The sequence below is a fragment of the Sciurus carolinensis genome, chromosome 9, assembly GCF_902686445.1.
Source record: "Sciurus carolinensis chromosome 9, mSciCar1.2, whole genome shotgun sequence".
NCBI classification, from domain to species: Eukaryota; Metazoa; Chordata; class Mammalia; order Rodentia; family Sciuridae; genus Sciurus; species Sciurus carolinensis.
Window position 1 is genome coordinate 141159133 of NC_062221.1, and position 25299 is coordinate 141184431.

Consider the following 25299-nt stretch of genomic DNA (forward strand, 5'->3'; position numbering starts at 1 on the left):
CGTGTACATATTGTATACACATAGAAATACAATGTCTAGAAAAATATGCACCATACTGGGTAACAGGTCACTCCTGGGTGACAGGAGACATGGATGAATCAGCTTCATCCATATCAATAAATTATTACAATGGCAATGTATTTATTTGTCCATTATGTAATTAAAACATCTAAGGTTCACCTAAGAAGCTCATTACATAGGTAAAACAAAACTTTTTTAAAATGAGAATCACCATGTGACCCAACAATTCTACTCCCAAGAGTATACCCCCAAAAATGAAAGCAGAAAGGGACTCAAACATATAATTACATACCAATGATCAGAGCAGTATTATCCACAAAAGCCAAAGTTGGAAGCAACCCAATGTCCATCAACACAGTGTTTTATTAACAAAGTGTTGTCCATGCATACAATAGAATACTACTCACCCATAAAAGGAATAATGTTCTGATACATGCTACTATGAATGCTAACTGACATAAGCCACACAAAAAGACAAATTCTGTATGACTCAACATACATGAAATATCTAGAATAGATGAATTCTTAGTGATAGAAAGTAGACTGGAGGTTACCAGGGAATAGACCAGGTTACAATGAGCAGAATGGACTTACTGCTTAATGGTTAGAGTTTCTGTTTACAATAAGAAAAAATTCTGGAAATAATTGTGTGGTTGCACTTTATTGTGAACATAATTAATGATACTAAATTATTTTAATAATAAATAAATAGCAAAATTCCTAAAACTAAATGTTTTGACTGAAAATTACTCTCTCAGGGATTTAAACAAAGGATAAAAACTATTCAGAAATACATGCACAAAAATATCCAAAAGTAGAGAAATGGCTAAGTAAGCAAATAAACAGGACAGAATGCCATGTAGCATATAATCCCACACTAATAGAGACTGGTTATTAATCTTGGGAAATACTTAAGATTAGAAGGGCCCAGTGTTGCATGCCTGTAGTCCCAACTACTGGGAGACTGAGGTAGGAGAATCTTTTGAACCCAGGAGTTGAAAGCCAGCATGGTCAAGTGCAAATCCCTGTCTTTTAAAAAAAAAAAAAAAATACAAAGAGCTGGGCATACATTGTAATCCCAGCAGCTCAGGAGGCTGAGGCAGGAGAATCACAAATTCAAAGCCAGCCTCAGCAACAGAGTGAAGCCCTAAGCAACAGCAAAACCCTGTCTCAAAATAAAAAATATAAAGAGTTGGGGATACTGCTCAATGGTTAAGCACCCCTGGGTTCAATCCCTGGTACCAAAAAATTAATTAATTAAAAATAAATATATAGGGGCTAGGGAAATAGCTCAGGTGGTAGAGTGCTTGCCTCACAAGCACAAGGCCCTAGGTACAATCCTCAGCACCGCATAAGTAAATAAATAAACAAACAAGTAAATAAAAAGTTATGAAAACATGCTTTCTTTCTACTTTATAAATTCTTATAAAGCTAGGCACAGGGGCACCTGCCTGTAATCCCAGCAACTTGAGAGGCTAAGGCAGGAGGATCACAAGTTTGAGTCCAGGCTCAGCAACTTCTTGAGATCCTCAGCAACTTAGCAAGACCCTGTCTCAAAGTGAAAAAAATAAAAAGGGTTGAGGATGTAGCTCTGTGGTAAAGCACCCATGGGTTCAATCCCCAGTAACAACAACAACAAAAAAAAACTTACAGAACTTTATTTTTTCCGTAAGAATAGTTAGAAAAAAATAATACATAAAGCTGTGTAACATAACCAATGCATTTGTGCATGTAACCTACAGCCCACGGATCATATAGATGCTGAGAGTTGGTGCAAACCCAGCAGTTATTTCTGGAGGACAAGAGATTTCACATTTTCTTTGTATTACTGGAATATTTACAGTGTTCATATACTGTGAGCAATTAAAAGAAAAACAAAACCAGAAATCTCAAGTGTTATGTGGTTATGGAGCCACTCCCAAGCCTTTCAGAGGACTAGACTGTTCCAACCACTCAGAGCTTTCTTTCTTTCTTCTTCTTTTTTTTTTCTAACTATTTTAGTTGTAGGTGGACAAAATACCTTTACTTTTATGTGGTGCAGAGAATCGAACTCAGTGCCTCATATGTGCTAGGCAAGCGCTCCATCACTGAGCCACAACCCCAGCCCACTCAGAGCTTTCTTAGAGCACTGCATTCCCTTGGGACCTCAAGGATTAAAGATTCCAGGTTATGAAATAAACAAAGAGCCTGGCCCACATGCCTGTAATCCCAGTGCTATCCAAGCCTTTCCAGGTTAAGAATGAGATATCTGAGGCTTTCTTTATGTTCTAGCAAGCAAAGAACTGATGAATGTGTCACTTTTAAGCAGTTCAAAGGTGACAAAAGTCAAATCTGGAATAGCAAATTACAAGTCAGAAGTACTCACATGATCAAAAAAATGCACTACTGCAAGCTTCTTGCTGCGCCTGGTAAAGATGCGCTGCACTTTAGCAATTTTGCTAAAGTGTTTCTCCAGAATAGTTCTGTCATTGAGATAGTCAGGGATGTTCTTGCACTGGATTGCTGTGACTTCAGCGGGAGACAAGCCCCCAAGACTGTCTGTGCTCTCGCTTCTTTTACTCTGACGCATAGTTCCCCTTAGAGAATCTAGGGGTTCAGACAATGGAAACATAAACCATCAAGTGCAACACCTTCAAACAAGAGGGGTACCAGTCATCTAAAAGCAAAGAAGTTCATGGATGTAAGGCCTGCTCCAAGGACTGTGTTAGGGTCCCTAATACTTACAGAGGATTTAACAGAAAACAAGCTAATACCCAGGAAATTCACTGAGAGTCTGTCAGCAAGATTTACTCTGCATTGTACATTTTCAGAACTCACCTTCTTTTTTATCTCTGCCTTCAATTTCTTCCTCTTTATTCACACCTGGAAGCCGGGAAGGTGCCAGGACAGACTGACTCCCTCCTGGGATAGCTATGTGGTCACTTTCCCCAGACTCCACAAAGCCACCTTCCTTTCTGGGTTCCTTGTTGCCCAGACGACTTGCTTCTTTATTGCTTTTGAAGACATCCTGTATTGTCCTACCAAACAAAGTGCCTCCCCGAGGTCGATTCAGGCGGACAGGTCGTTTATCGGGAGGATGATCACCCCTTGACAAAGGGTCTGAATCTTCTGCCTCGTGGCCATGCCTCCTGGGGGAGCGATCCTGGTCCTCTTTCCTTTTCAGTCCTTTCATGAGGCCGGAAAGTGGCTCCACCTGGGAAACAGCTTCTTCACACCCTGGTCGGACACCTGTTTTGCTAACAGGGAAGGGTTCCCCCAAAGACCCAGAAGATGATATTGGGAAGCTACTGAAGCTACTATTAGAACTTCCAAAAATTGATTTAGGTCCTCTCTTCTCCTCCTCTACATTTTGGTTTGACAAAGCAGGGGTAAAGGCAGATGATGAATTACTACTACTAACTGGTTTTGAAAAGGTGAAATTTGAATTGGTAGCTGAACTACTTGTCACTTGAGGAAAAGAAAAAGAAGTCAGGCCTCCAGGCCCACTACTAATTGGATGGGAAAATGTGAAAAACCCAGAAGTAATTTGACTCTGGGTTTTCTCTGGCTCAGACTCAGCCCCCAGTATTGGTCTGAACACTGCATTTTCCAGAGGTTTAAAGCTGAATTCTGTTTTTCCAAAGCCACAGCTTGCTATTTCTCCAGTTTCTGATCCAAAAGTAGAAGTACTTGGGAAAACCCCAAGGCTGGTGGGTGATTTGAAACTAAATCCTGCATTTCCAGGCAAAGATGAACTTGAAGGCCCAGAGACAGCTACAAAAGTTGTGTTTTCAGGTCCAGAAAAGAGTCCAGCACTTGAGGTTTGGGTGAGTCCAAAGGCTTGCACTGAAGAGGAAGGTGCCACAAAGCTGGGTACCTGTGAGAATGCTGTGTTCTTCCCAGACAATGTACTGTTTTGCCCAAAAAGAGAAGGTTGACCAAACCGAAATGGTGGTTTGGCCTGAAATGTTCCCACTGAACTACTAGAAGATGCTGCAAAAGTACTAGGCTGCTGTCCACTGAAAGGGTTTGTTGGGTTCATCTTTGATTATTAGAAGGCAATAAATACTAAGTCTACAAAATTATTCTCTTTCCTCACACAATCTGTTGCACCAGGGAGTGTCTCTTCATCTTCAGGATAAGCTGAAAGACAGAAATTCAGATCTCATCACAGAACGTCCTGCTAGAAAACCAAGAGTCTTGAACTCTAAGGATAATTCCTTAAAAGGCAGGCAACGCAGAGGACTAAACAACCTTATTTTCTACTGAGATCTCACAAATTCTTTTTGTTGGTGGTCAGGGGTACAGGGTGGTACAAATAAAGTACTTTGTTGAAGAAGTTTAAAGCCTGATCCTTTAAGAGTAAAATAAAAATCTATTTTACTGAGTTGATAAATCAGTGAAAGTCGCTTGGTAATAAGAACGAATGCCGTTACTTACACCTTTCTACTTGAAGGGGAACTTCGCCCGAGTCTTCCACCTCCGGGGCCAGAGAATTACAATGTAACACTGTGAAAACGTTACTGTTTCAGAGTTTCCTCCCATCCAATTTTTCTGAGTAACTGGAGCACGAAAAACTTCTCCCAGGCCTAGGAATATATTTTCTCCTGCGCTGGCGGCCGCCCTGGCGTAGAGGCCTCCGGCGGAGGAGCCGGCGGGGACCCAGCAGGCCGCGCCCGGCGGGCGGCGCACGGTTAGAGACGCCGGAGAGGCGCGCCGGGCCGCGCGGGGGAGCTGGCAGGGCGGCGCCCACAGCCTGCTGCGGGACACCCAGGCCGGCCGCCGCCGCCCCACTCGGCTCTTCGTCCCCCTCCGCCCGAAGCTCTGGGCCCTCGGAGTCCTCCAGCGAAAGCCCTAGCCTCGTCCGCCGGAGCTGGCGCTCAGCTGGGGGCAACGGACAGAAAACACGGCGGACCGACTTCCGGTCCGCGTAGCGCTGGTCCGTCCCGACCGCCGCATTCAGGTTCCGCTCTGCGACTTCCGGTGGCTTCCTGCGAGCGGCCCGCCCACTGCGTGAGCCCGCGGCCCCGGCTCTGGCGGTACCTCTCGGGGCCTGCCGCTCCCGGCCGCAGTGAGTGCGCCGGCGGACCCGCCTCCGGCGTGGGGCGTGGCGCTCCCGGGCGTGGGCCCGCCTCGCCGAGCGCCCCCGGGAGCACTGGTTCGCCGACCCCTTCCCCGCCCGCCGTGTCCGTGCCCGCCTCTCCGCTCTCCGCTGATCCCCGGTTTCCTAGGTAAACGTAAATTCCCTCGAACTCGTTCAACAGTTCCGCGAAATAAAGTGACCGATGGTGTATGCGTGTGCGTTTTTACAGAACGGGCGCGTTTCTGGTACTGACGAGTCTCCCTGAAAACTTGCACCGCAGTTCCACCAAGCTGCCCTGAGGGCCCCGCGCTTCCCTGAAATGAGCTTGGTGATTAGAAATCTGCAGCGAGTGATCCCCGTGCGGAGAGTGCGGCTGCGCAGGAGCATGGAGGTAGCGAGGGACGTGCTGGGAGTCCAGAAATTCGACCTGGGGATCGTCTGTGTCGACAACAGGAACATCCAGCGCATCAATAGGATCTACAGAAAGAAAAACGTCCCGACCGATGTGCTTTCTTTTCCATTTCATGAGGTAAAAAATGTTCCTCTTCTTGTCCGACCTCACCAACAGAATACATCGCATATGTTAATTGCTCGTAACTTTGGTTTTGAACAATTTCAAAAATACACATAAGCGGAGAGCACAGTCTGACCAGCACCCATTGAGCCATGCCTCTCCCCAGAGGCCCCAGTTCCACCATGGTGGTGCCCAGCAGAAAAGGAAAGGTGACTAGACGCCACCATCTTCCCTGTAGTGTGATCAGCAAATTAAAAAAGTAAAGTGCTGGGCTGGCGTTGTGGCTCAGTGGTAGAGCACTTGCCCAACATGTGTGAGGCACTGGGTTCAATTCTCAGCACCGCATATAAGTAAATGCATAAAATAAAGGTCCTTCAACAACTAAAAAAAATATTAAAAAAAAAAAAAAGTAAAATGCTTCTGCAGTAAAAGGCTAAATAAATGTTTGGATCCCAAAAAATGAAAATAACTCTGAGCCAGTCACAGTGATATTCAGCAACACAGGAGGCTGAGGCAGAAGGATCACAAGTTGCAGGCCAACCTCCACAACATAGTGAGACCCTGTCTCAAAAGAAAAAAATTTCCAAAGGATTGGGGATATAGTTCAAAGGTAAAGTGACCCTGGGTTCAGTTCCTAGTACCATACACAAAAGAAAGAAAGAAAATAACACTGAAAATAAGAGAAACTAGGACATGTATTTTCAACAGATACAATGTAGTAGCTACAGGTAACTACATTATGTGACTACAAGGCCTCATTCATTGTTATTAACAATGTAAATTGGAGCAATACTTTTGGAAAACAATTTGTCAACATACAGTGCTTCCAGAGCCTTTAAAATATACATATATGCTCTAATCCACTAATGTCACACCTGAGGAAATGAATTCAAAGAAGGAAGAAAATACAATGCTAACTGTATAGTGTTAAAATATTCACTTACTGTTTTCCTTAGGAAAAAAGAAATGGAAGCATACTCAATATCCAGCCATAGATGACTGGGTTAATGGGAACAGTCCTCAGCTGAGGGACTGGTCTTCAGTCTTTCTGTGGGAGAGTGTGGAAGACTGTATAGAAAAAATGGCAAGTGGAAAGAATAGAAATATAAAATGTGTCAATGAGCTGCTGATTTAACTCTCAAAGTTCTGTGTCTGTGTGACTTCCCATTGGAAGAAACGAAAGAAATGGGGTGGAGCTCAGTTGACAAGGTGGAAGCACTTGAGGTCACTTGTGTAGTGGCTGTGCAGTCTACCCCCTCAGGCCCTTGTGCCTCAGGTGTGCAGCTTGAGCTCCACATGGTCATGGAGTCCAGTGCTCTGCACCTCTGACTCTGGGCTGGGTTCTTCTGGTTGGGTTGCTATTCCCGAGGCAGTGTCCTTAAGTCTGTTTCCTCATTTTTAGAATCTGAAGGCAGGTGAACTTCCCCAACCTGGTTGTCTGGATGACTGTAATTTGGGAGACATTTTCCTAGGAGTGGAGTATATCTTTCAGCAGTGCAGAGAAAACGAGGATTACTACGACATCCTGACTGTAAGTGGGGATGCTGACATCACGTAGCCTGGGAGCTGTTGAGAAGACCTGTGTTCACACTAGTGCTTTGGACACAAAGGGTTGCCATGGGAGAATCTACACATGGAGAGACGAGCACCCAGAGATCAGCAGGCTGCCTTTTACTGACTCCAACCTACAGCATGAACTTTTTATTAAGCTGCCCAAAACAGGGAGGTTGCAAGCCCCAGGACCATCCAGATTGTCTCTCCTCAGTTTGACACAAAACAAAGGGAGAAGAGGCTTCTGAGAAGTGATGTGTGCATGGAGTCATAGTTAATGTGCCACAGATTCAACTGAGATGGCTCCCTTTGACAGAACAGACAACCTGAGCAATTTGGGGGGCATCCTAGGGCTTCTGAGTGACTGGAAACAGAACTTCCAGGAACCCCAGTGTGAAGGGTGTGGCTTGGACCCTGGATGCTCTCTCATCAGTGTGCCAGGGAGGAGGTTGCAGACTTTGTTCCTGAAAGTGACATCAAGTGGCCCAGTGCAGGCTTCAGCACTCTGTGGCCAGCAGCTGTGCCCCTCCAAGGCAGTGACCCTAGGCCTCTGCCTTCACTATCCCACCCCACACCTCTAGAAGATTCCGTACCCTGGCGTTCCCTCCTTGACTCAGGGCCCTCCCTGAGGGATATCCTGTTTTCCTCAAGTGAGAGCCAGCCTACTCTAGAGCTGCTAGAGCCCCATCCTCACAGGCATAGGCCAGGCCAGCTGTGCTAGGGGCTGAATCCCAACAGCACCCTCCCTTCAGCCCTCCCCTCCTAGCCTCCTTGTCACTAGCCCCAAGACATCTCACCTTGACTAACCCCTCTCCCTCCAGCCCCACCTCAGGGGAAATTATGATCTTCACCCCATCTAGCCCCTGGCCTGCCCCAGATCTCCAAGCCCACCCTGTGGGACCTCAGGCAAGTTGCAGCTACATCCTAATGCTGCCACCTGCTCAGAAGAGGGTTTCTGACCTCACCACGAGCCCACATCTTCACCTGTCTTGCTCTGGCTCTATCCCATGCCATCTCATGTCAGAGACCTGCCTCCCCACTCTGCCTCCAGAGGCCCTCTCCAGACCTACCTCACATCTGGCCCCCATCCCCTACCCTGCTATTATACCAAAGTTCTGCATGGAGAAATGAGTAAAATTTGGGTCTGCTGCAGGCCCCTGACCTCTGTTTTACTCTTGTATCCAGTAATCAGAGGCCTTCCCTCTCTGGGGTTGAGCCAGAGGTGCAGGTTGTGCCCTCAGCTCAGGGTGGTTGGCCAGCCCGTGCCCACCCGCCCCTCTTTCTTGAACTTCCTCTTCTTCTGCCACTTAATTCTTTATTCACTTATTCACCCACTTCCCCTATCCCAGTACTGAACTCAGGGGTGCTCTACTACTGAGCTAAACCACCAGCCCTTTTTTTTTCTCTCTTGAGACAGGACCTCACTAAGTTGCCCATGCTGGCCTTTAACTTGGGATTGTCCTGCTTCAGCCTTTCTAGTAGCTGGGATTACAGACATGGGCCATAAAGCCCAGTTTACTTACTTATTTTTAAAACTGGGGTCTGGGACTGGGGATACAGCTCAGTTGGTAGAGCACTTGCCTTGCAAGCACAAGGCCCTGGGTTCATCCCCAGCACCGCAAAAAAAAAAAAAAAACAACTGGGGTCTGGCTGACTAATCACCCAGACTGGTCTCAAACTCATGGTGTCAAGCAACAATCCTGCCTCAACCTCCCAAGATGCAGGTTATGCCACAAGGCAGGCTGCTGAACTCTCCTCCTGCCCATCATCACCTGCTGTTCCCAAGGCTCCTGGCGGTTCAGTCCTGATTGCCCCTTCCCAACCTGTGCCCAGCCCCCAGTAGCACTCCACTTCTGTGGTGTGAATTTGCTGAGTTGTTCCCATTTAAAACAGGAAAGAGCTGGGCACAGTGGCACACACTTGTAAATAATAAGGACTGGGATGTGAGCTCAGTGATAAGAGTTCCACCCCCAAAAAACAAACAAACAAAACACAGGTAGTAACTTGGGCTGGGCACTTTAATTCCTGCTCAGAGCTGTCACCCACATTCGTGGATGACACAGGACCTCTTGGTCTTACCAAAAGCAGTCTGGAAGGTGGAGGTGAGCCTGAAGAAGCAGGCTCCTATTGCACCTTCCCTGAGAGACTTTTTAATTATTTCAACAGGTCACAGCCACCCATGGACTCTGCCACCTTCTAGGCTTCACACACAGCTCGGAGACTGAGTGGCGGGAGGTAGGAGAGAGCAGAGGCCCAGGCCATGCTGCTCCCACACACCCAGTGGGCCAAGGCAGGAGCTATGGCAGCCAACCACGCTTTATTTAAAAAAAAAGACTCACAAATGTTTATTTTAAATATTGGGCACCCCAGATGCTTCTAGCAGTATTGGAGTTCACTTTTGAAAGTCAGGCTGAAATTAAATCCCCCTGAGCCCTAGTAACTGATGCACCTGGAAAGCTTATTGTCTAGAAATCTTCCTGAAAGAAACTGAAGACATCTGTCTGTGGGAAACTGAGTTTAGTAGGGATTGAGACCCTCATACAAAGTGAATTGGCAACCTTTTCCCTCTAAGAGCACAGGTGGGCACTGCATTTATGAAGCTCCGTGCTGCTGAGTACCAGGTTGATGCAGGTTTAATTTGTAAGCAAACAGTCCATTACTCTCACAGACTTGAAAAAACGTTTTTCAATTAAGATAAAGGCTGGGCTGGGGTTGTGGCTTGCCTACCACATGTGAGACACTTGGTTCAATCCTCAACACCACATAAAATAAATAAATAAAAGGCATGTGTCCATCGACAACTAAAAAATATATGAAAAAAAAGTTGAGATAAAAGCTGGCTTGGTTAGCCCTAGCTTCTCCCCCAACCCCTTCTGTGCCCCCAGCCTCCTGCACCTTTCCTGCCACCCCCACCCCCCACCACACCTTGCTCTGGCCCTCCACTGCCTCTCTCACCACCCCTCCTGTGCACCACCCCACTCGTTTCCTCCCTCATCCCGTGCCTTTCCATCCCCTCCCTGGCCCCACGGACTGCTCTCAGGCTGTTCTTCAACCTTGCTGGCAAATGCTGGGCTAAGAGTGCAGAACTGGGCACTGCCTTTGGGTCTGTGAGGGAACTGTAAGGCCAGGCCCACCAGGCCTTTGCCCACCATGGGCTTCAGGGAGGGACTACCCAAGAATGTGACCCCTGGGTGAGTCAGGAGGTGGGGTGAGGGTCCCGGAGTCCAGCCAGCTGGTGTTCCTGTCTTCCAGATGTACCGCCAGGAGCAGCAAGTGCTGGAGGAGTTGATGCGTCGTACCGGAAGAAGGCTCCAGCCCCTGAGCAGGGGCCTCTTCTGATGCAGTGGGAGCTCCAGACTGTAGCTGCACTGGTCATGCTGTCTTGGGGCCAAAGAGGCACCAACCCATGCTGAGGCCCAATTCTAGGAGTGGAACTTGGTTTCTTGAAGTACCAGAAAAGTGCCTATCCTTTTGTTTGGAACGCAACAGATTGTTTTCATCATTGTAAGCAGAATAGTTGTAAGCCCTTACAGTTGAGGGAGGTGAGCGAAACCCCATGTGGATTCTGCCAATCTTCCATAGAACTGAAGAGCTTTGGTGAAGAAGCGTGTCCACCCCTGCAGCCTGCTTGGGAGTGGACAGCACAGCCCAGAGCACTTGTGCTTTCTCCTTCCTAGGGGCAGCTCCTGCAGATGCACAGGCAGGAGAGTACTGGGTCTCACCTACCCTTAGGAACTCTGTGACTTGAGGCTTCCCCTAAGAGGGGATGACCAGCAACAGGCGCACCACACTTCACCTGAACAGATATCCAAGACCCAGAGCCTCCTCCCTCTCATCTCCCCCAAGGCCTAAACTGCCCAGGATCACGTGGCAGGCAAGGACGGAGGTGAGGCAACTGGTGGGCTCAGCATGCTCCCCACCACCGTGCCTGCCCACTGCCTGCTCTGTGCCCTCCAGGAGGTGAAGCATCAACCTCCTTCTGCAGGAAATCTCCCTTGGCTAGTATTTCCTATTTATCCTCTGAAAATTGAAATAACCCTGGAGTTCCAGAGCTTGAATAGGCAGGGTTTATGAACCTGACCCCTCCCAGGTTCCTGTTCTGCCAAACAGCTCAATAGGTAGGCAGGACTGTGTATCTCATGATGGTAACATGCAGCCTCTTGGAGGCTTTTTTTTTTTTGGGGGGGGGGTGCTGGGGATCGAACCCAGGGCCTTGTACTTACAAGGCAAGCACTCTACCGACTGAGCTATCTCCCCAGCCCCTCTTGGAGGCTTTTAACCATAAAACCTGGTGATACTATGTCCCTGATCCTTTGTGTCTCCCATTAAATGATCTGGAAGCACAGAAACACCTTTCCATGAGAAAGAAAGTTCAGTGATCCATTTTCAGAATGTAGTATTTAACCTTACTTGGAATTAAGAACCAGTTGTAGCCATTTAAACTATAGCCCTTCCCTTGGCCCATCCCAATTTTAAAACTAGGTAATCACTAAATTGTAACCCTGAGCTCCTCCTACCAGAGCCAGGGAAGTACTGCACAAGGGGTGAAAGCAGACCAACTGCCCACCCAGGTGTGCTTGCTGTCAGGTTTTCTTTGGTAGCAGGCCCTTCTGCAGAAAGAGTTTGCCAGGCTACCAGAGACGACCAATTTGGTCAAATTTCTTCCTTTTATCAAATTAATAACTACGATTATTGTGGGCGCCACTTAAAAAGAGAACCCTCACCACCGAGAAGTCCAAATTTGAGAGTCTATTAGCTGGCTGGCCAACCGTCTCACATAGTGCCCAAAAATGGCTATTGGGAGGACAGCCCCAAGAGTAGGGTTGCAGAGGTTTGTATACTATAAGTAAGGCATTAATCATAAGTGGCTGTTGCTATGATTTCAAACTAGAAACTGAAGATCATGAGATCTAAAATCATAAGTGGAAGGGGATGTGGGTCAAAATGACTTTAGTTGGGTACAAGTTAAAGATTGGTTACTAACATCTAGACATTCGATCTCTGACAGGGTACATTGTCCAAGAAAAAGAGGAACCAAAAAGAACACTTCATCATGTAAGAATCGCCATTTTGTGTTGCCAGACCTGCCACGCTAAGCAGCTGCTGGTGGGTGCAGAAGTGGGGCGTTCCCCCGGGAGAAGCATTTCCTACATGACCTGGAGTCTGTTTGGTCATTGTCCATATAGCCTGACTCACAGCACGTTGAAAGGGAGAAACCAGAGACAAGCCACGTTAGAAAAAGTCAACATGATGACAGGCACAGTGGCCATGCCCGTAATCCCAGTGACTTGGGAGGCTGAGGCAGGAGGATGGCAAGGGCAAGGCCAGCCTGAGCAACTGGGGAGACCCTGTCTCAAAATAAAAAGGGTTGGGAATGGGGCTCAATGGTAGAGCATTTGCCCTGCCTGGGGTCAATCCTGGGTGGGGGAGAAAGGAAAGGAAAAGTCGGCCTGAAAATAGATCAGGTCAGGCCTTTTCATGCCTGGTTTTAACAAGAGCAGTCCTGGAATCACATTCAGAACAGCACTGAGGGAAGGGGACTGGCGTAAGGCTCAACGTGTCTGTTCCCATGGGCCTCACGTCCTCTTCATCTGTGGGAAGCTATTCTGAGAGCCAGGGCAGCCAGGAGGGAGGCCCATGTGTGGCTGTCAGCCCTGCTCATCTTGCTCCAGCCTGAGGGGCCCTGCTGTGAAGAGCTTAGTGACCGGGAAATTACCCTACAGGAAAGTGAATGAACGCTTACGCAGAATACTTAAAATCAACACTTTTAAAAAACAACATTAAAACAGGAAGGGAACATAATTCCACCAAGAATAGTAACCAAAGAACACTCTTTATTTAAAGCGCGTAGGTATTGGGCACATGTGATAAGAACCGTTGACAAGACTAGAGGAGCCGTCCTACCCACGCTGTGCAGGCCCACCCTCAGGCACTTGCTTTTGACTTGAGGGACAGAGTCAGGCAAGCCAGCAGCACGCATGCATGCATATGTGTGGCTCAAAGGGAATCACACCACATCCTACCGTGAGGAAACTTTCACGTGCACGGGGGTGCTGGGTCTCACACAGTCCTCACGCACACTAGTCAAGCACTCTAGCACTGAGCTGCATCCTCGCTCCAATTTGACTTTCTTATGTTTCCCCATAGGAATGTTTAAATTTTTATGTAGTTAAAGCTGTTAATCTTTTTCTGTTGAGAACCCTGAACTGTGTTTTTCTTGAATTCTTTCCTTATGAAATTTGTGTTTCACCTCGGTGAGGCATTCACCTGGTTTTCCCTCTGGAGGGGGAAGACCTTGCTGCTCACCAAGCTGGACCCAGGGGCTCACACTCCTGGAGCCTGTGAGGGCAGATCACTGTCCAGTGCCACCCTAGAGGAAGGACAAGGGTGATCTTGGGTGGTCACTGCCCTCCCTGGCTCACAGAACTGGCTACGAGTTGAGGGGTCACATGTGAGAAATGCCCCAGAACACACCTTGTGGGAGTAATCCCAGGGCCAGACCTGCTAGGCTGGACAAAGACCCCAGCCACAGTTGACTTCCCCAGACGGGCTCCACATGGCCTGGCGACCTAGGACTGAAACCTACTATTTCCTGGCAGATGGCGGGGCCTTTTCCCACTTCCTTTCAAACCTCTGCCACAGTCTATAGGCCTGACCATGGGCATCCACTGGGTCCTCAGAAAGGAATGTAGAGAAGCAACCCAGGCCCAGTGGGTCCTTCTGCTCTTTAACCCTCCAGACTTACATGGGGCCAGCCACATGGCGCATGGTGGGCAGGAAGCTGCTGGTTGCGGGCAGGGCAGTGGCTGTAACCACTGGAGGCCACGTAGAATAGCCAACAGGGGTGCCAGGTGCAGGGCTAGCCTGCAGCGGAGCAGGGGATGCGTAGTGGTGGTGGTGGTGCACAGGGGCTGGCCTCTGCCTCTCGGCTCTCAGGATGACCTGGGGCGCCCACTGCAGATCCTGGCGGAGTACACAGGCTCAGGGTCATGCCCAACTGCCCTGGACACCCTTTCCCTGCACCTGCCCCCAGCTGGTGCACTGAGTGCAAGGGCAGGAAGGAGCAGGCTCTGAGCAGAGCTCCGGGTTGGGGCTTTCTGGGCCCAGTTGGAGGACCCTTTCCTCCCTGGGGTGGGACTGAGGAGGCTTCAGGCTTCACAGTCAGCTCACAGACCCAGAGCCAGAGGCCTTTCCAGAACTAGGCACACAGTCTTCTGGGGTGGACCCAGGTGGCCCCTGGACACCTGTCCCACTGAGCCTACCTGCTGTGGAATGTGTGATCCCCCAGGCACTGCTGCAGGTGGGAGGGCTTTGAGTAGCATGTTGTGCATGATGATCTGGTGCATTTGCGCATTCTGCATCAACATCATCTCCACCATGTCTAAAAGGATGGACAAGACACCGTGCTCTGTCACTCAGAGAAGGGGCACGCTGATAAGCTCTGCCACAGAAACAGAAACCGTAGGGCCTCACACTGTTAAAACAGCCTCATGAGCACCAGAGCGCATTCCAGCTTGTGTGCCTGTGCCCGTGCAGTTCCCTGGGCATTGTTCTGTGTCTGGACTCCTGGTCAGAGGGTGTGCATGGATATGGGTTTGTGCATGGCACCTGGCGGCCCTCATGAGGGGCTGTGCAATCTGCCTCAATGCCAGCAGTGGTTTTGATGTCCCCCCAACAGGGTATATCCCAGTCCTACTCCCCAAGACCTCAAAAGGTTATCTTACTTGGAAAAGTGGTGTTTGCAGATTCCAGTGAAGATTTTGAATCAAGGAAATGATCCTGGATTACCTAGGTGGGCCCTAAATCCAGTGAAAGTGTATCTATAATAAGAGGAGAGCTGGACATGCTGGCACACACCTGTGATCCTGAGGCAGGAGGAAAGCAAGTTCAAGGCCAGCCTTAGCAACTCAGGGAGAACCTGTCTCAAAAAAACTAAAACAAGGAGTGGGAACTAGCTCAGTGGGTAAAGTACCCCTGACTTCACTCCCCAGGACTAAAAAAAAAATGCAAAATAAAAATAAATATAAAGGTCAGGGGATATAATAATAATAAATAATAATAGAAGAGGATTAAGGCAGAGGAGGAGACCCAGAGGTGGAGGCCACCTGGGAACAGAGACAGACACTGGAGGGACACCCAGGGCAACGTCTGGAGCCTCCAGGAGTGGCAAGAGGCACGAAGGTTCCTCTCAGGAGCCATGCAGGGAGTGCAGCCTACCCACACCTGGATTTTTGAGGTCTGCCCTCCAGAACCATGAGGTGGAGACCATTGTGTTAAATCACCAAGGTTTGTTACCACAACACAAGAAATTGATGCACTCACCAGCAGGGGAACCAGGCAGCAGGTTTACTTTTAACAATGTGATGGGAGACATTGGTTCTTCTCACAGCAAGGACCACGTCCAGTGCTGCAGCTTTGACAGTCTTGCTGAGGGGACACACCTCCCAGAGCCTCTCAAACAAATATCTCCAAGCTTAGAGTGTCCAGGAGGGGCTGGGACAAGAGCACTCAGGAGTTGGGGCTGCCAAGGCCAAAGGCAGAAAGGCCTGAGAGCAAGATGGAAAAGCCAGAACCCTGTGGCAACACAGCTGTGGGAGGGAACCCTAGTCCCTATGAGATGCAGCCAAGAAGTGGAGGGTAACAGCCCCACAGAGCAAAGACCCCAGGGAGCCCTCGGAGGCCTGGGAGGGTTTGACCCCCACCCAGCACTCCAAGAGGGTGGCTTCCGCAGTCAGCCCAAGGGTTCCCTCAACGGAGTCCAGTACATAAAGATCAGACCACTGCACAAGGGTCAGAAGAGGGGACATGGTCTCCGTACATGGCCCGGGGCCCAGCTGTCCTCAGCAAAATAACGAGGGACCCTAAGTCACAGCACACACAAAGAAGTTACTCCAGTTGGGCCATAAATCTATGGGGCTATATCTCCAGCACTGGGCCATAAATCTGAAGTAAGCAAGTGGGAGAAGAACACAGAACATTCTACGTGACCTTGAGTGGGTAGAGACACAAAAGGGACTGACCACAAAGGACAAGACCCGAGGGTGCAGCTCCATTACGGCAAGGATATCTGGAGGAAGACCGTGGACAGGGTGGACCTGTGGCCACAGACTGTGGGCAGGGTGGACCTGCAGCCACAGTGCTTCCACCAGTGGTGTGAACCAGCACATATCCACAGCAACAACTCAGCTGGAAAGAACAGGGTCACTGGCCTCACAACACAGGGGAAGGGATGTGGTGGAAAAGTGCCGGAGAGGGGCCCACGGCCTCATCCCCACAGCTTGCGTGTTTTATTACACAGCACAAAGGTCTGTGCAGATGGGCTTGTTAAGAATCTTGAGACTTGGAAGCAACCCAGATGGCCATCAGTGGGGATGGGTGGGGGAAGAAAACGTGACCCCCACGTGGACCATCAAGCCTGCCCCCGGCTGCAACACGGAAAAGACAAGGATGTGACCCAGGGACGAGCACAGTGTGACTCCTTCGAGAGGCTCTGTCCAGGCAACCTGGCTCCTCAGCACAGCCGGTGCGGGCTGGGGCGGGGCGCAGCAGCGCAGGAGTGTGGTCCACACTGTCAGACTGCAGTGGCTGGCCACACTGGAAAGATTCAACTCGCTGTTTGTGCCACGGTTTTGAAAATGTTAGCCAGGTGCAGTAGCACACCCCTGTACTCCCAGCAGCCCAGGAGGCCAAAGCAGGAAGATCCCAACTTCAAAGCCAGCCTTAGCAACGTAGCCAGGCTCTGAGCAACTTAGCAAGACCCTGTCTCAGAGTAAAAAATTAAAAAAGGACTGGGGCATGGCTTGGTGGTTAAGCACCCCTGGGTTCAATCCCTGGTACAGAAAAAAAAAAAGTAAGATCAAGGCACTGGCAGGAAAGTGGGCAACGAGGGCATTGGTTCCCAGAAGATGACAGAGGTCTGCCTCCTGCAGTGGGCGGTCCCGCAGGGAGACACCGCGGTGGGCGAGGCGCAGGAGGCTCCCGTGCCACAGGTGGAGCCACACAGGCACCTCAGGAGAAGCCAAGCACAGCAGCGTCTGTTCTGTGAGTTTTTTTTTTTTTTTTTAATAGAACTGAAATAGTACAAGTACTTTCAAGATTTTGCATTTTGATATTCAAATATCCATTAAGTTGGAATTTGTTTTGGCATAAGACTGGGGTAAGTAATTCAACTCTACTTTCTCTAAATATTTAGCAACTTATTAAATACTCGATTTTTTATCACTGATTGTAAAAGCCACTTTTTCTCTTGTGCACCTGTACCTCCAAGCGCACACACACGGTTTTCTCAGTTTGCTTTTGAACTTGACATACTATCACTAAAGTGCATCTGGAGAAATGAGATCATCATGGGAAACACAGGACTGCACTGTGGACAGCCAGGTGGTCCCAGCACGAGGGCACCTGAGGAGGGCCATGGGGCAGCCTGGGACCTGGCCTGGCAGCACTGCAGTGCAGGACAGAGCTAGAGCAGCTGGCCAGGTTGGTGTCCACCCCAGGACAGGGTGTGAACGCCTATCGGATGATGCAGCCACTCAACACCCAGGTCTGCCCGAGAGTCAGGAGGGGAGTGAAGGAAAACCACAGCGAGCTACCACTGTGCCCCTTGAAATAGCTCACGTTGAAAAGACGGGTTCCAGGTACTCAGGAGGCTGAGGCAAGAGGATCACCTGAGCCCAGGAGTTCAAGGCCAGCCTGGGCAGCACAGCAAAACCCCATCTCAAAAAACAAAACAGAACAAAACAAACAAACAAAACCACACGAAGGGTTGGGGACGCTGAGGAGGAACTAGGACTTTCGAGCATTGCTAGTGGGAATGTGGATTGTTCAGACACTACAGAACAGTTTGGCGGTTTCTTAAGAGGTTGAACATAAGCCCACTGCATGAGTCGGACATCTCACACCCAGGTGTTTAACTCAAGAGAAGTGAAAACCCACGTTCACAGGAAGGCCGGCACGTGAATGCCCACCACAGCTGGAACCAGGAAACGACCCGATTGCCCATCGCAGGTGAACAGATAACAAACTGGCATGTCAGGACCAGGGACACTGCCCATCAATTTTAAGGAGGGACTGGTGGTGAGCTCAGTGGCACAGCATGTGCCTAGCACGAACGAGACCCTTGTTCCATCTCTGCACCACAGAAAAGAAAAAAAACCCAATTTAAAATAAAAAGGTGCAACTTTTGACACCTCAGAAAGGTGGTTGTGAATATCAGATGCCTAAGTTACTTTACAAGAGAGCTTGGCCAGGCCTGACGTGCGGCTGAGGCGGCAGTGGGACCTGGTGGCCGTTCCAGCCGGGCCCACTGCTCTCTCATACTTTTTGTTTTCCTCCTTGGAGCTCAGAGATATCCTTCACATAAGGATTTCTTTGTTTTCTTTTGTTTTTTCTTTCTTTTTTCACAAAGCTGGTGGTTGCACCCAGGGCCTTGCACATGCTAAGCACATATTCTACCATGGATTTCTTAAATTATTTTCACGTTCAGTAGTCAGAAGTTGACACTGGATGACCATCCTGACTTACAAATGTCGTCTTTTCAGTAGACAGTTTCATGAACCCTTAGCAATATCAACACACGTCACTTACCTTCTTTGATGCTTCCTGACCTTTGAGCAGGAAAGGCCTGAGGAGCAGGAATCTGGGCGACGAGTGGCGGCTGAGGGAGCTGCTGAATGATGGTGGCAGGAGGCTGGGAGACCTGCCAGGGTGGTTTGCCACCTGAATCCCTCCGTGGAGGTCATGTCCAACAGAGTCCCCACCACCCACCCGTCCCTCCACCCACCTGCTTTCGATCCACCCATTCTTTCTTCCATTCCCCCACCTACACACCCATCTATCCATCCATTTATGGATATGAGTGAACGGATCTGGGTGTAACCGAGGACCTGGGTCTTTGTCATCGTTTTCCTTGGTAGTACTGGGAATAGAACCCATGCTACTTTACCACTGAGCTACACCTCCGGCTTCACTTTTTTTTTCCTTTTCTTTTTTTCTTTATTTTTTTTTTTTAATTTTTTTCTAGTCTTAGATGGACAGCATGCCTTTATTTTATTTGTTTATTTTTATGTGGTGCTAGGGTTGGACTCAGTGCCTCATACCTGCTAGGCAAAGTGCTTTGCCATGGAGATACAGCCCCAACCCCTTCTTCCTTTTCTTTCTTTCCCTATTTATTTAGAGACTGCCTCACTAAGTTGCTGAGGCTCTCTCTAAGTTACCCAGGCTGGTCCCAAATTTGCAATCCTCCTGCCTCAGCCTTCCATGTTGCTAGGATTAATAGGCACACGTCACCACTCCTGGCAGAATATAGTGCTTTTAATGTTTTCCACATTTCCCGTCGTGGGCAGGGTGAGCCAATGCCTGGTTTCATCAATTCTGCTTTAGTGCAACTGACACTTGGCATGGCCCGTCTTTTCAACATGAGCTATTTCAAGGGGCACAGTGGTAGCTCGCTGTGGTTTTCCTTCACTCCCCTCCTGACTCTCAGGCAGACCTGGGTGTTGAGTGGCTGCATCATCCGATAGGCGTTCACACCCTGTCCTGGGGTGGACACCAACCTGGCCAGCTGCTCTAGCTCTGTCCTGCACTGTAGGCATGTGTGGAACCGTGCAGATAACCTCCGGTTTCTCTTCTGAGTGAAAGTAAATGTGTGGCATTTTTGAGTGAACACCAGAAACACTTGTTTTAATCCTCTTCCGGACAGAAAGCCCAGCATGACCTTGTCCTTCTTCATCCACTCACAGAAAGTGTGGCTCAGCCCAGGGCCTGGCAAACTTTCCCCCAGAGGACGGGGAGTAAGCTGGCTCGTGGACCACATGGGTTCAGCGGCCAGCGCTCACCCTGCCGTGGGGCCTTGAGAGCAGCTGCAGACAGAGCGCCCAGGCCTGGCCCTGTTGAGCTCAGGAACACCAGACTGTTCATTCCTTGTCGTGTTGATGTGTTCAAAGTATTATTCTCTCATTTTTTTTTTTTTGCAAACATTAAAAAAAATAAGTAAAACTGGTGCCAGGAGTGTAGCTCAGTGGTAGAGAGCTTGCCTATCATGTAAAAGGCCCTTGGTTTGACCCCCAACCTGGGAAAAACAAAACAAATCAAGCCAGACATGGTGGTGCACACCTGTGATCCCAACTACTTGTGAGGCTGAGGCAGGGGGACAAACTCAAAGCCAGCCTGGGACACTGAGCCAGAACGTGTCTAAAATTAAAATGAAGCGACAACACGCACCCTGAAGCTAGCTGTGAGCCTGCCCTGCAGCCAGCCTCAGCAGCCCTGGAGCAGCCCTGGCACGGGGATGCAGCGTCCCTGGAGTGGCTACTCCAGTCCCGGCTGCCCAACATCCCGCCCCCAGCCCCCGCTGTCCCCACCAGAGTTGCAGGCCCCCTCGCCCTCTTACCGGGTGCTGGATGATCCTCAGAGGCTCGGGGGCCTGCAGGGGCGTGGAGGCAGCCTGGTAGACACCCACAGGGGGCACTTCTGGGTACAGGGCTGGCCTGGGGGCTCCTCCATGTGGCCCCCTCCAGGCGCGGGGCTGGGGCTGCTCATCTAGGAGCTGCTGTTCCTGCAAGGCCAGCAGAGCCTACTGCGCCCAGAGTGGGCAACAGAAGGAGCCCTGGACCAGCGTGAACTCAGGGTGCATGGGACTGTCACCATCACGCCGCCCTGCCCCCCAGCTGCCCCGGGCACATGGAGCCTGTGGCTGCTCCGGCCCTCGGCTCAGGTTGGAGCACCCAGAACTGGAGCCAGGCGGGAGAGCGAAGCCAAAGGCTCGCGGGCCTTCACGTGGCGCATCCTGGTGGAGTTGGCTTCTTCTGAAGTTTGCCACACGTTGGCCATGAGCTGTCCTTTCCCAGCCAGCAGGGCTGTGTGCTCTTCAGGCGTGGCCAGCGTCTTCCTCACAGCCCGGTCCTCCCAGGCGGCAGCCCCACTCCCGCCCCGGGCTTGCAGTGTCACACTGACATGGGCACACCCCTGGCATGGCCTCTGCTCGCTGCCAGCCAGCGTGGCATGGATGGGGCCCCTGGACATCTCTCATTCCCTTTCCTCTGGGTTGGGCCCTGACTTAAGGTTGTCTGTTTCCATGCACGCTCTCCGCTGCCCAGCCCTTGAGAGCACGGGGGTCTGCAGCTCACACCGTCTCAGGGAAGTCACCTCAGGACTCAGGGTTCAGTTTCCTACACACAATTCAAAACCAATAAGAAACCAGTCCGAGTCCAGTAGGGCCTCCCTGTCATGCCGGGTCTGTGTGTGGTAGCCAGCTCTTCCACCATGGAGCGTGGGAAGGTGCACAGGCTTACCCAGAGTCTCTGCAGAAGGTCCTTCCTCCTCCTCAGAGCACGGGGCAAGGCCTCGTCTGGACTGGCCTCATGTCCTGGAGGGAGACACACCCCCTACTCACTGAGGAAAGCTTCAAAGTTGGTGGCTCAGGCAGGTCTCTGCAGACCCTGTCAGAGTGCTATCACCTCCCTGCACCCTGGACCCCAGGGGTGACTCTGGCCTCCATGAGCACTCATCCTGTAGAGGGAGGGACCATAGTCAGGGGAGAGGAGCCAGGAGTCACACAGGGCAGGTCCCTCTGGGTCCCTGCAAGCCCGGTGGCTGTAGGAGGTGGGCTTCTATGGGGCTGGATGGAAACCTCGAAAGCCTATTTTCCCACCGCCTGGTGCCACCAGGCCCAAGCTACCTGGAGATGAATGGCCTGCCCACCAAGTGTCAAGGAGAGGTCTTCTCCCCAGAGAAGGCTGTGGAGGGGTCCAGTCACCCTGGGTGTCTTGCTGATGCCCGGCTGCTGAGGATGCCCCACCAGGCTCCTCAGGGCGCTCCCCCAACACACTAGCAGAAGCTCTGCTGTGCAGGCCCTGGGTCACATGGTGTGGTCTGCAACATTCCACCTGCCAGTCTCCCTCAGGTGTTCCTGGAGTGTCGCTGGAGCCCACAGCCATGGCTGTTCCATGTTCCAAAGAACAAGACCCATTCCTCCTCAGCTCCTCCCTCAGATGTGCTTCAACCTGGCTTCTGTCACTATGTACCAGTGAGGACACCCCTACCCCAGGCAACTTCAGGGCTCTGGGATCAGAGCAGTGTGGGTCTGGCCTGAGGCGCCACCTCAGAGCTGAATAGGCTACCGACCCGTGAGCAGGATGGGAATATGCACGTCCCCCGGGACCTGCAGGCTAAAGGTGGAGGGGGCTGTGTCACTGGGGAAAGCAAAGTCCTTTCAACTCTGTTGTGAAGTGAGAGTGCTGAGGAAAAGGCCGGCTCCTGGCTGCTGCCCCGCTGCCCTCCCCTGGTGGCCCCTGTGCCTGTCTGGGTGGTAGGGGCAGCAGGGCTCTTACCTGGCACCAGGGGAGGGCCCTCCGAGTTCACTTCTGTGTTCCCTCGCTCTTGCTCCAGCTTCTGGAGAAACAGAGGCTGGTGGTGATGTTGGCTCCAGGTTGGTTACTGAGCCTGCAGGGCTGCCTCCTTGAGCTCCGGAGTGGCCACACCCAGACAGAGGTGAAGTGGGTCCACAGGTCATGCTGGTCACACACACTCTACATAAACCAGTGGGACCCTCTGGAGGGCCTTCAGGAAGGGTTGTGAGGAGCAATCCTTGGAGAGACGATCCTGGGGAGATCTGGCCAGTGACCACCTCCAGGACCCTGCCCTGAGGATGCAGAATCGGTGAGAGGGAGGCGCAGATGAGGAACAATGCGGGCAGGGGGTACGGAGGAGCAATGATGGGCACTGAGATCCCCGTGGGCCTGAGCTCTGTGGCCTGGTGAGGGATTAGAAGGGACGGGGCATGGCAGGCTTAGTGCTGAGGCCTTGTGTCTGGGGGCACCAGCCAGGCATTGTCTCAGAACAGCCCTTTCCTGGGGTGCTCTGCTGGTAGGTGCTTGTCTCCTGACTGTGGGAACTTCTAGAAGAGCCAAAGTGGTTCTGCATCTGTGCTATAAGAAGCAGCCAAGAAGCCACATTCGCAAGGCTAAGAACCCCTGGGAAGGTTTGCTCTGACAGCAGGAATGTGCCCCGGTAGGAGGCAGAGGCAGAGAGTCCGGGAGCCGTGTCTTCTGTTCTATCCTGTGAGCCCAGCGCTGGGCTGCCTCCTCCGGGCGAGTGCAGCAGTGGCCTGGCCCCGTCCTACCTGCTCCAAGAGCTTCAGGGTCAGGTGGGTGATCTGATCTGCCACCGATGAGTCCAGCATCATGGGGCTCCCCTGCTGCGGGCTGTCCACCTCCTAGAGGCTGGCCTCAGGATGAGGGGAGATGTGCAGGAGGACAGCACATCCCTCCCTGGACGGCTGTGTCTGGAGCCAGGCCTGGGTGTGGTGTGGCTGTCGCCAGGCTGGAGGACAGGGAGGCCCTTGTTGCCAGGTTTCCACTGAGTCCTTCCCCAGCTGTGTTCCCAAGCAGAGGTCACCTGTAAACAGAACGGCGGGGTGGCCAGGTTTCCACTGAGTCCTTCCCCAGCTGTGTTCCCAAGCAGAGGTCACCTGTAAACACAGAACGGCGGGGTGGCCAGGCAGGGCTTACTGGGAAGGCAAGGGGGCAGCCACGGGGCCAGAGGGACAGAACCCAGAGTCCCTTCCAGCACCCCCGCAGGACAGAGCCTGGAGGAACAGAGCAGGGAGGTCACCTCTTCCCCTCCACGGCCCCCCAGGGCATACAGGGCACCCCTTCCAGGGATCCTAGAGCATGAAGTGAGCCCAGCTAGACTCTCAGAAGACAGCAACTGGGGCCACTGAGGACTTCAGGAAGCTCTGGGCTGCAGAAGGGGCAGGACAGGAGGGGCTTGTGCCAGGAGCCCCCCACCCACACACACACAAGCAAGTGGTCATCATCTTGCACGGCATGGGGCCACCCCTGCAGGTGGGGACAGCTCTGCAGTGACCTAGCCCAGGGAGGGGCCAGGCATGGATGGAGGATGTTTTGCACATGGCAGGTAAGGACAGATGAAGGAGGCCATGCACCAGAAGCTCCAAACCTCAGATTGACAGACGAGCTGGCCTGACGGAGGCACCAGTGAAACAAGTGTGAAATCAGGCAATGGCAGCAACTGCGTCAGCCCTGTGGACTTGAGCGGTGTCCAGGCAGGGCCAGTGTCCCCACACACAGCCCACTCAGAGCCTGCATTAGATCCCTGACATTGCTTCAGAGCCTCTCAATTTGCCCCTCCACTTCAGCACTTATGGGTTTATAAGTAGCATGACCCGTTCTGATTGGCATCCCTTTGATAACCTCTGCTGGACTTGGGAAGAGTGGGGGCAGAGGTGGCCATCTGGTCAAATCAAGACCCCAGAGCAGCTCTTGTGGTGGGATCTGCTGGTGCAGCTCTCACTGCTGACCCTGGAGCCGCAGGCTTGATGTCCATCTCCACCCCCACACACTTTCACTGCAGAGGGGTCAGACTTGCCCTCCTGGGGACACCACCTGCCTTGCACCCCAGAGGGTGATGTCCTGGGGTTCTTCCAGGCACTCCTGGTACCAACAGATCTGGGCCCACAGTTAAGATGCCAGCACATGTCCACAGCCTTCCTGATGCTGGAAGTGTTAGGAGACATTCAAAAGGGTGAGTGTACACAAAACTAGGTAATGTAGTTAAGTAGCTCAGAGCAGCTAGGAGGTAATCCCCTGGTGTTCACAACATCTCCCTGTGGGCATGAGTTGTTATGCAGGTTTTAAAAGCTTACTTGTACCTCTGTTTTGACAAGGAGTCTTGCTATGTTGTTGTGGGGCAGGCTAGATGGCTAGAGTTAGGCTCCCTTGCAGAGACTTCCTGACAGCTACATTTTGGCATGTAGTCAAGGCCATGAACACCCTGATTCAGCACAGGTACTCAAAGTCATGAATCTCTGCTAGTTAGCATGTGCCCACTTATGTAGTTTGTTGGCACTGGGCCTTCTGTTTTTGGCCTGAACATAAGAAGGTCCATGGACAGACCAGGGGGCTACTGCCTTTGGATCAAGCATGCGTGCTATTCCAACTGTCCTCACATTTTCTTCCACCTGTCAGGATCCTGAATCTATTTCCCAGTTCTGAGCCCTTGCAGGACAGTTGTCCAGGCTGTTCTCAAATTCCTAGACTCAAGCAACCTTCCTGCTTCAGTCTTCAGAACGCTGGTACTCCAGGTGTGCCCCCCAGAGCTTTAGATATTGAAACACGTGGACAGATGCAGG

The 25299-nt window shown here is 51.1% G+C and overlaps 3 protein-coding genes across 9 annotated transcripts in view; 1 reads left to right on the top strand and 2 right to left on the bottom strand.

Moving 5' to 3' along the window:
- The window catches only part of Mcm3ap (minichromosome maintenance complex component 3 associated protein), a 44002-nt gene extending 39136 nt beyond the window's left edge, over positions 1 to 4866 (bottom strand). Inside the window, exons 1-3 of one of the 4 annotated variants that reach the window (XR_007110176.1) lie at positions 4441 to 4866; positions 2839 to 4143; positions 2387 to 2607 (exon numbers count right to left, since the gene is read on the bottom strand). Coding sequence is in view for 3 of the 4 variants with exons in the window: in XM_047563880.1 (XP_047419836.1) it covers positions 2387 to 2607; positions 2839 to 4042 (1425 nt within the window). In the remaining variant the exon portion in view is untranslated. The remainder of the gene's footprint in view (positions 1 to 2386; positions 2608 to 2838; positions 4144 to 4440) is intronic. The other 3 variants (XM_047563880.1, XM_047563879.1, XM_047563881.1) reach the window with 3 other exon arrangements.
- A 116-nt stretch (positions 4867 to 4982) lies between these two features.
- Positions 4983 to 13354, top strand: Ybey (ybeY metalloendoribonuclease). 4 transcript variants are annotated; one of them, XR_007110177.1, is made up of 6 exons: positions 4984 to 5231; positions 5313 to 5612; positions 7000 to 7128; positions 9315 to 9383; positions 10401 to 11034; positions 12157 to 13354. XR_007110177.1 is itself a non-coding variant. In XM_047563888.1 (5 exons), exons 2-5 carry the CDS (start codon positions 5403 to 5405, stop codon positions 10485 to 10487), a joined length of 495 nt encoding a protein of 164 aa, XP_047419844.1. In that variant the 5' UTR covers positions 4983 to 5231; positions 5364 to 5402; the 3' UTR covers positions 10488 to 13354. The 4 variants fall into 4 exon arrangements, 2 of the variants coding, with proteins under 2 accessions (XP_047419844.1, XP_047419843.1); XR_007110178.1 differs by having other exon boundaries at positions 10401 to 10652; XM_047563888.1 differs by having other exon boundaries at positions 4983 to 5231; positions 5364 to 5612; positions 10401 to 13354.
- C9H21orf58 (chromosome 9 C21orf58 homolog) lies at positions 12519 to 23507 on the bottom strand. The gene is made up of 8 exons (XM_047563885.1): positions 23269 to 23507; positions 22478 to 22538; positions 21440 to 21513; positions 20539 to 20703; positions 18735 to 18846; positions 14411 to 14529; positions 13894 to 14111; positions 12519 to 13518 (listed from the first exon to the last, which is right to left on the bottom strand). Exons 1-8 carry the CDS (start codon positions 23329 to 23331, stop codon positions 13473 to 13475), a joined length of 858 nt encoding a protein of 285 aa, XP_047419841.1. The 5' UTR covers positions 23332 to 23507; the 3' UTR covers positions 12519 to 13472.
- Positions 23508 to 25299: the final 1792 nt, after the last annotated feature.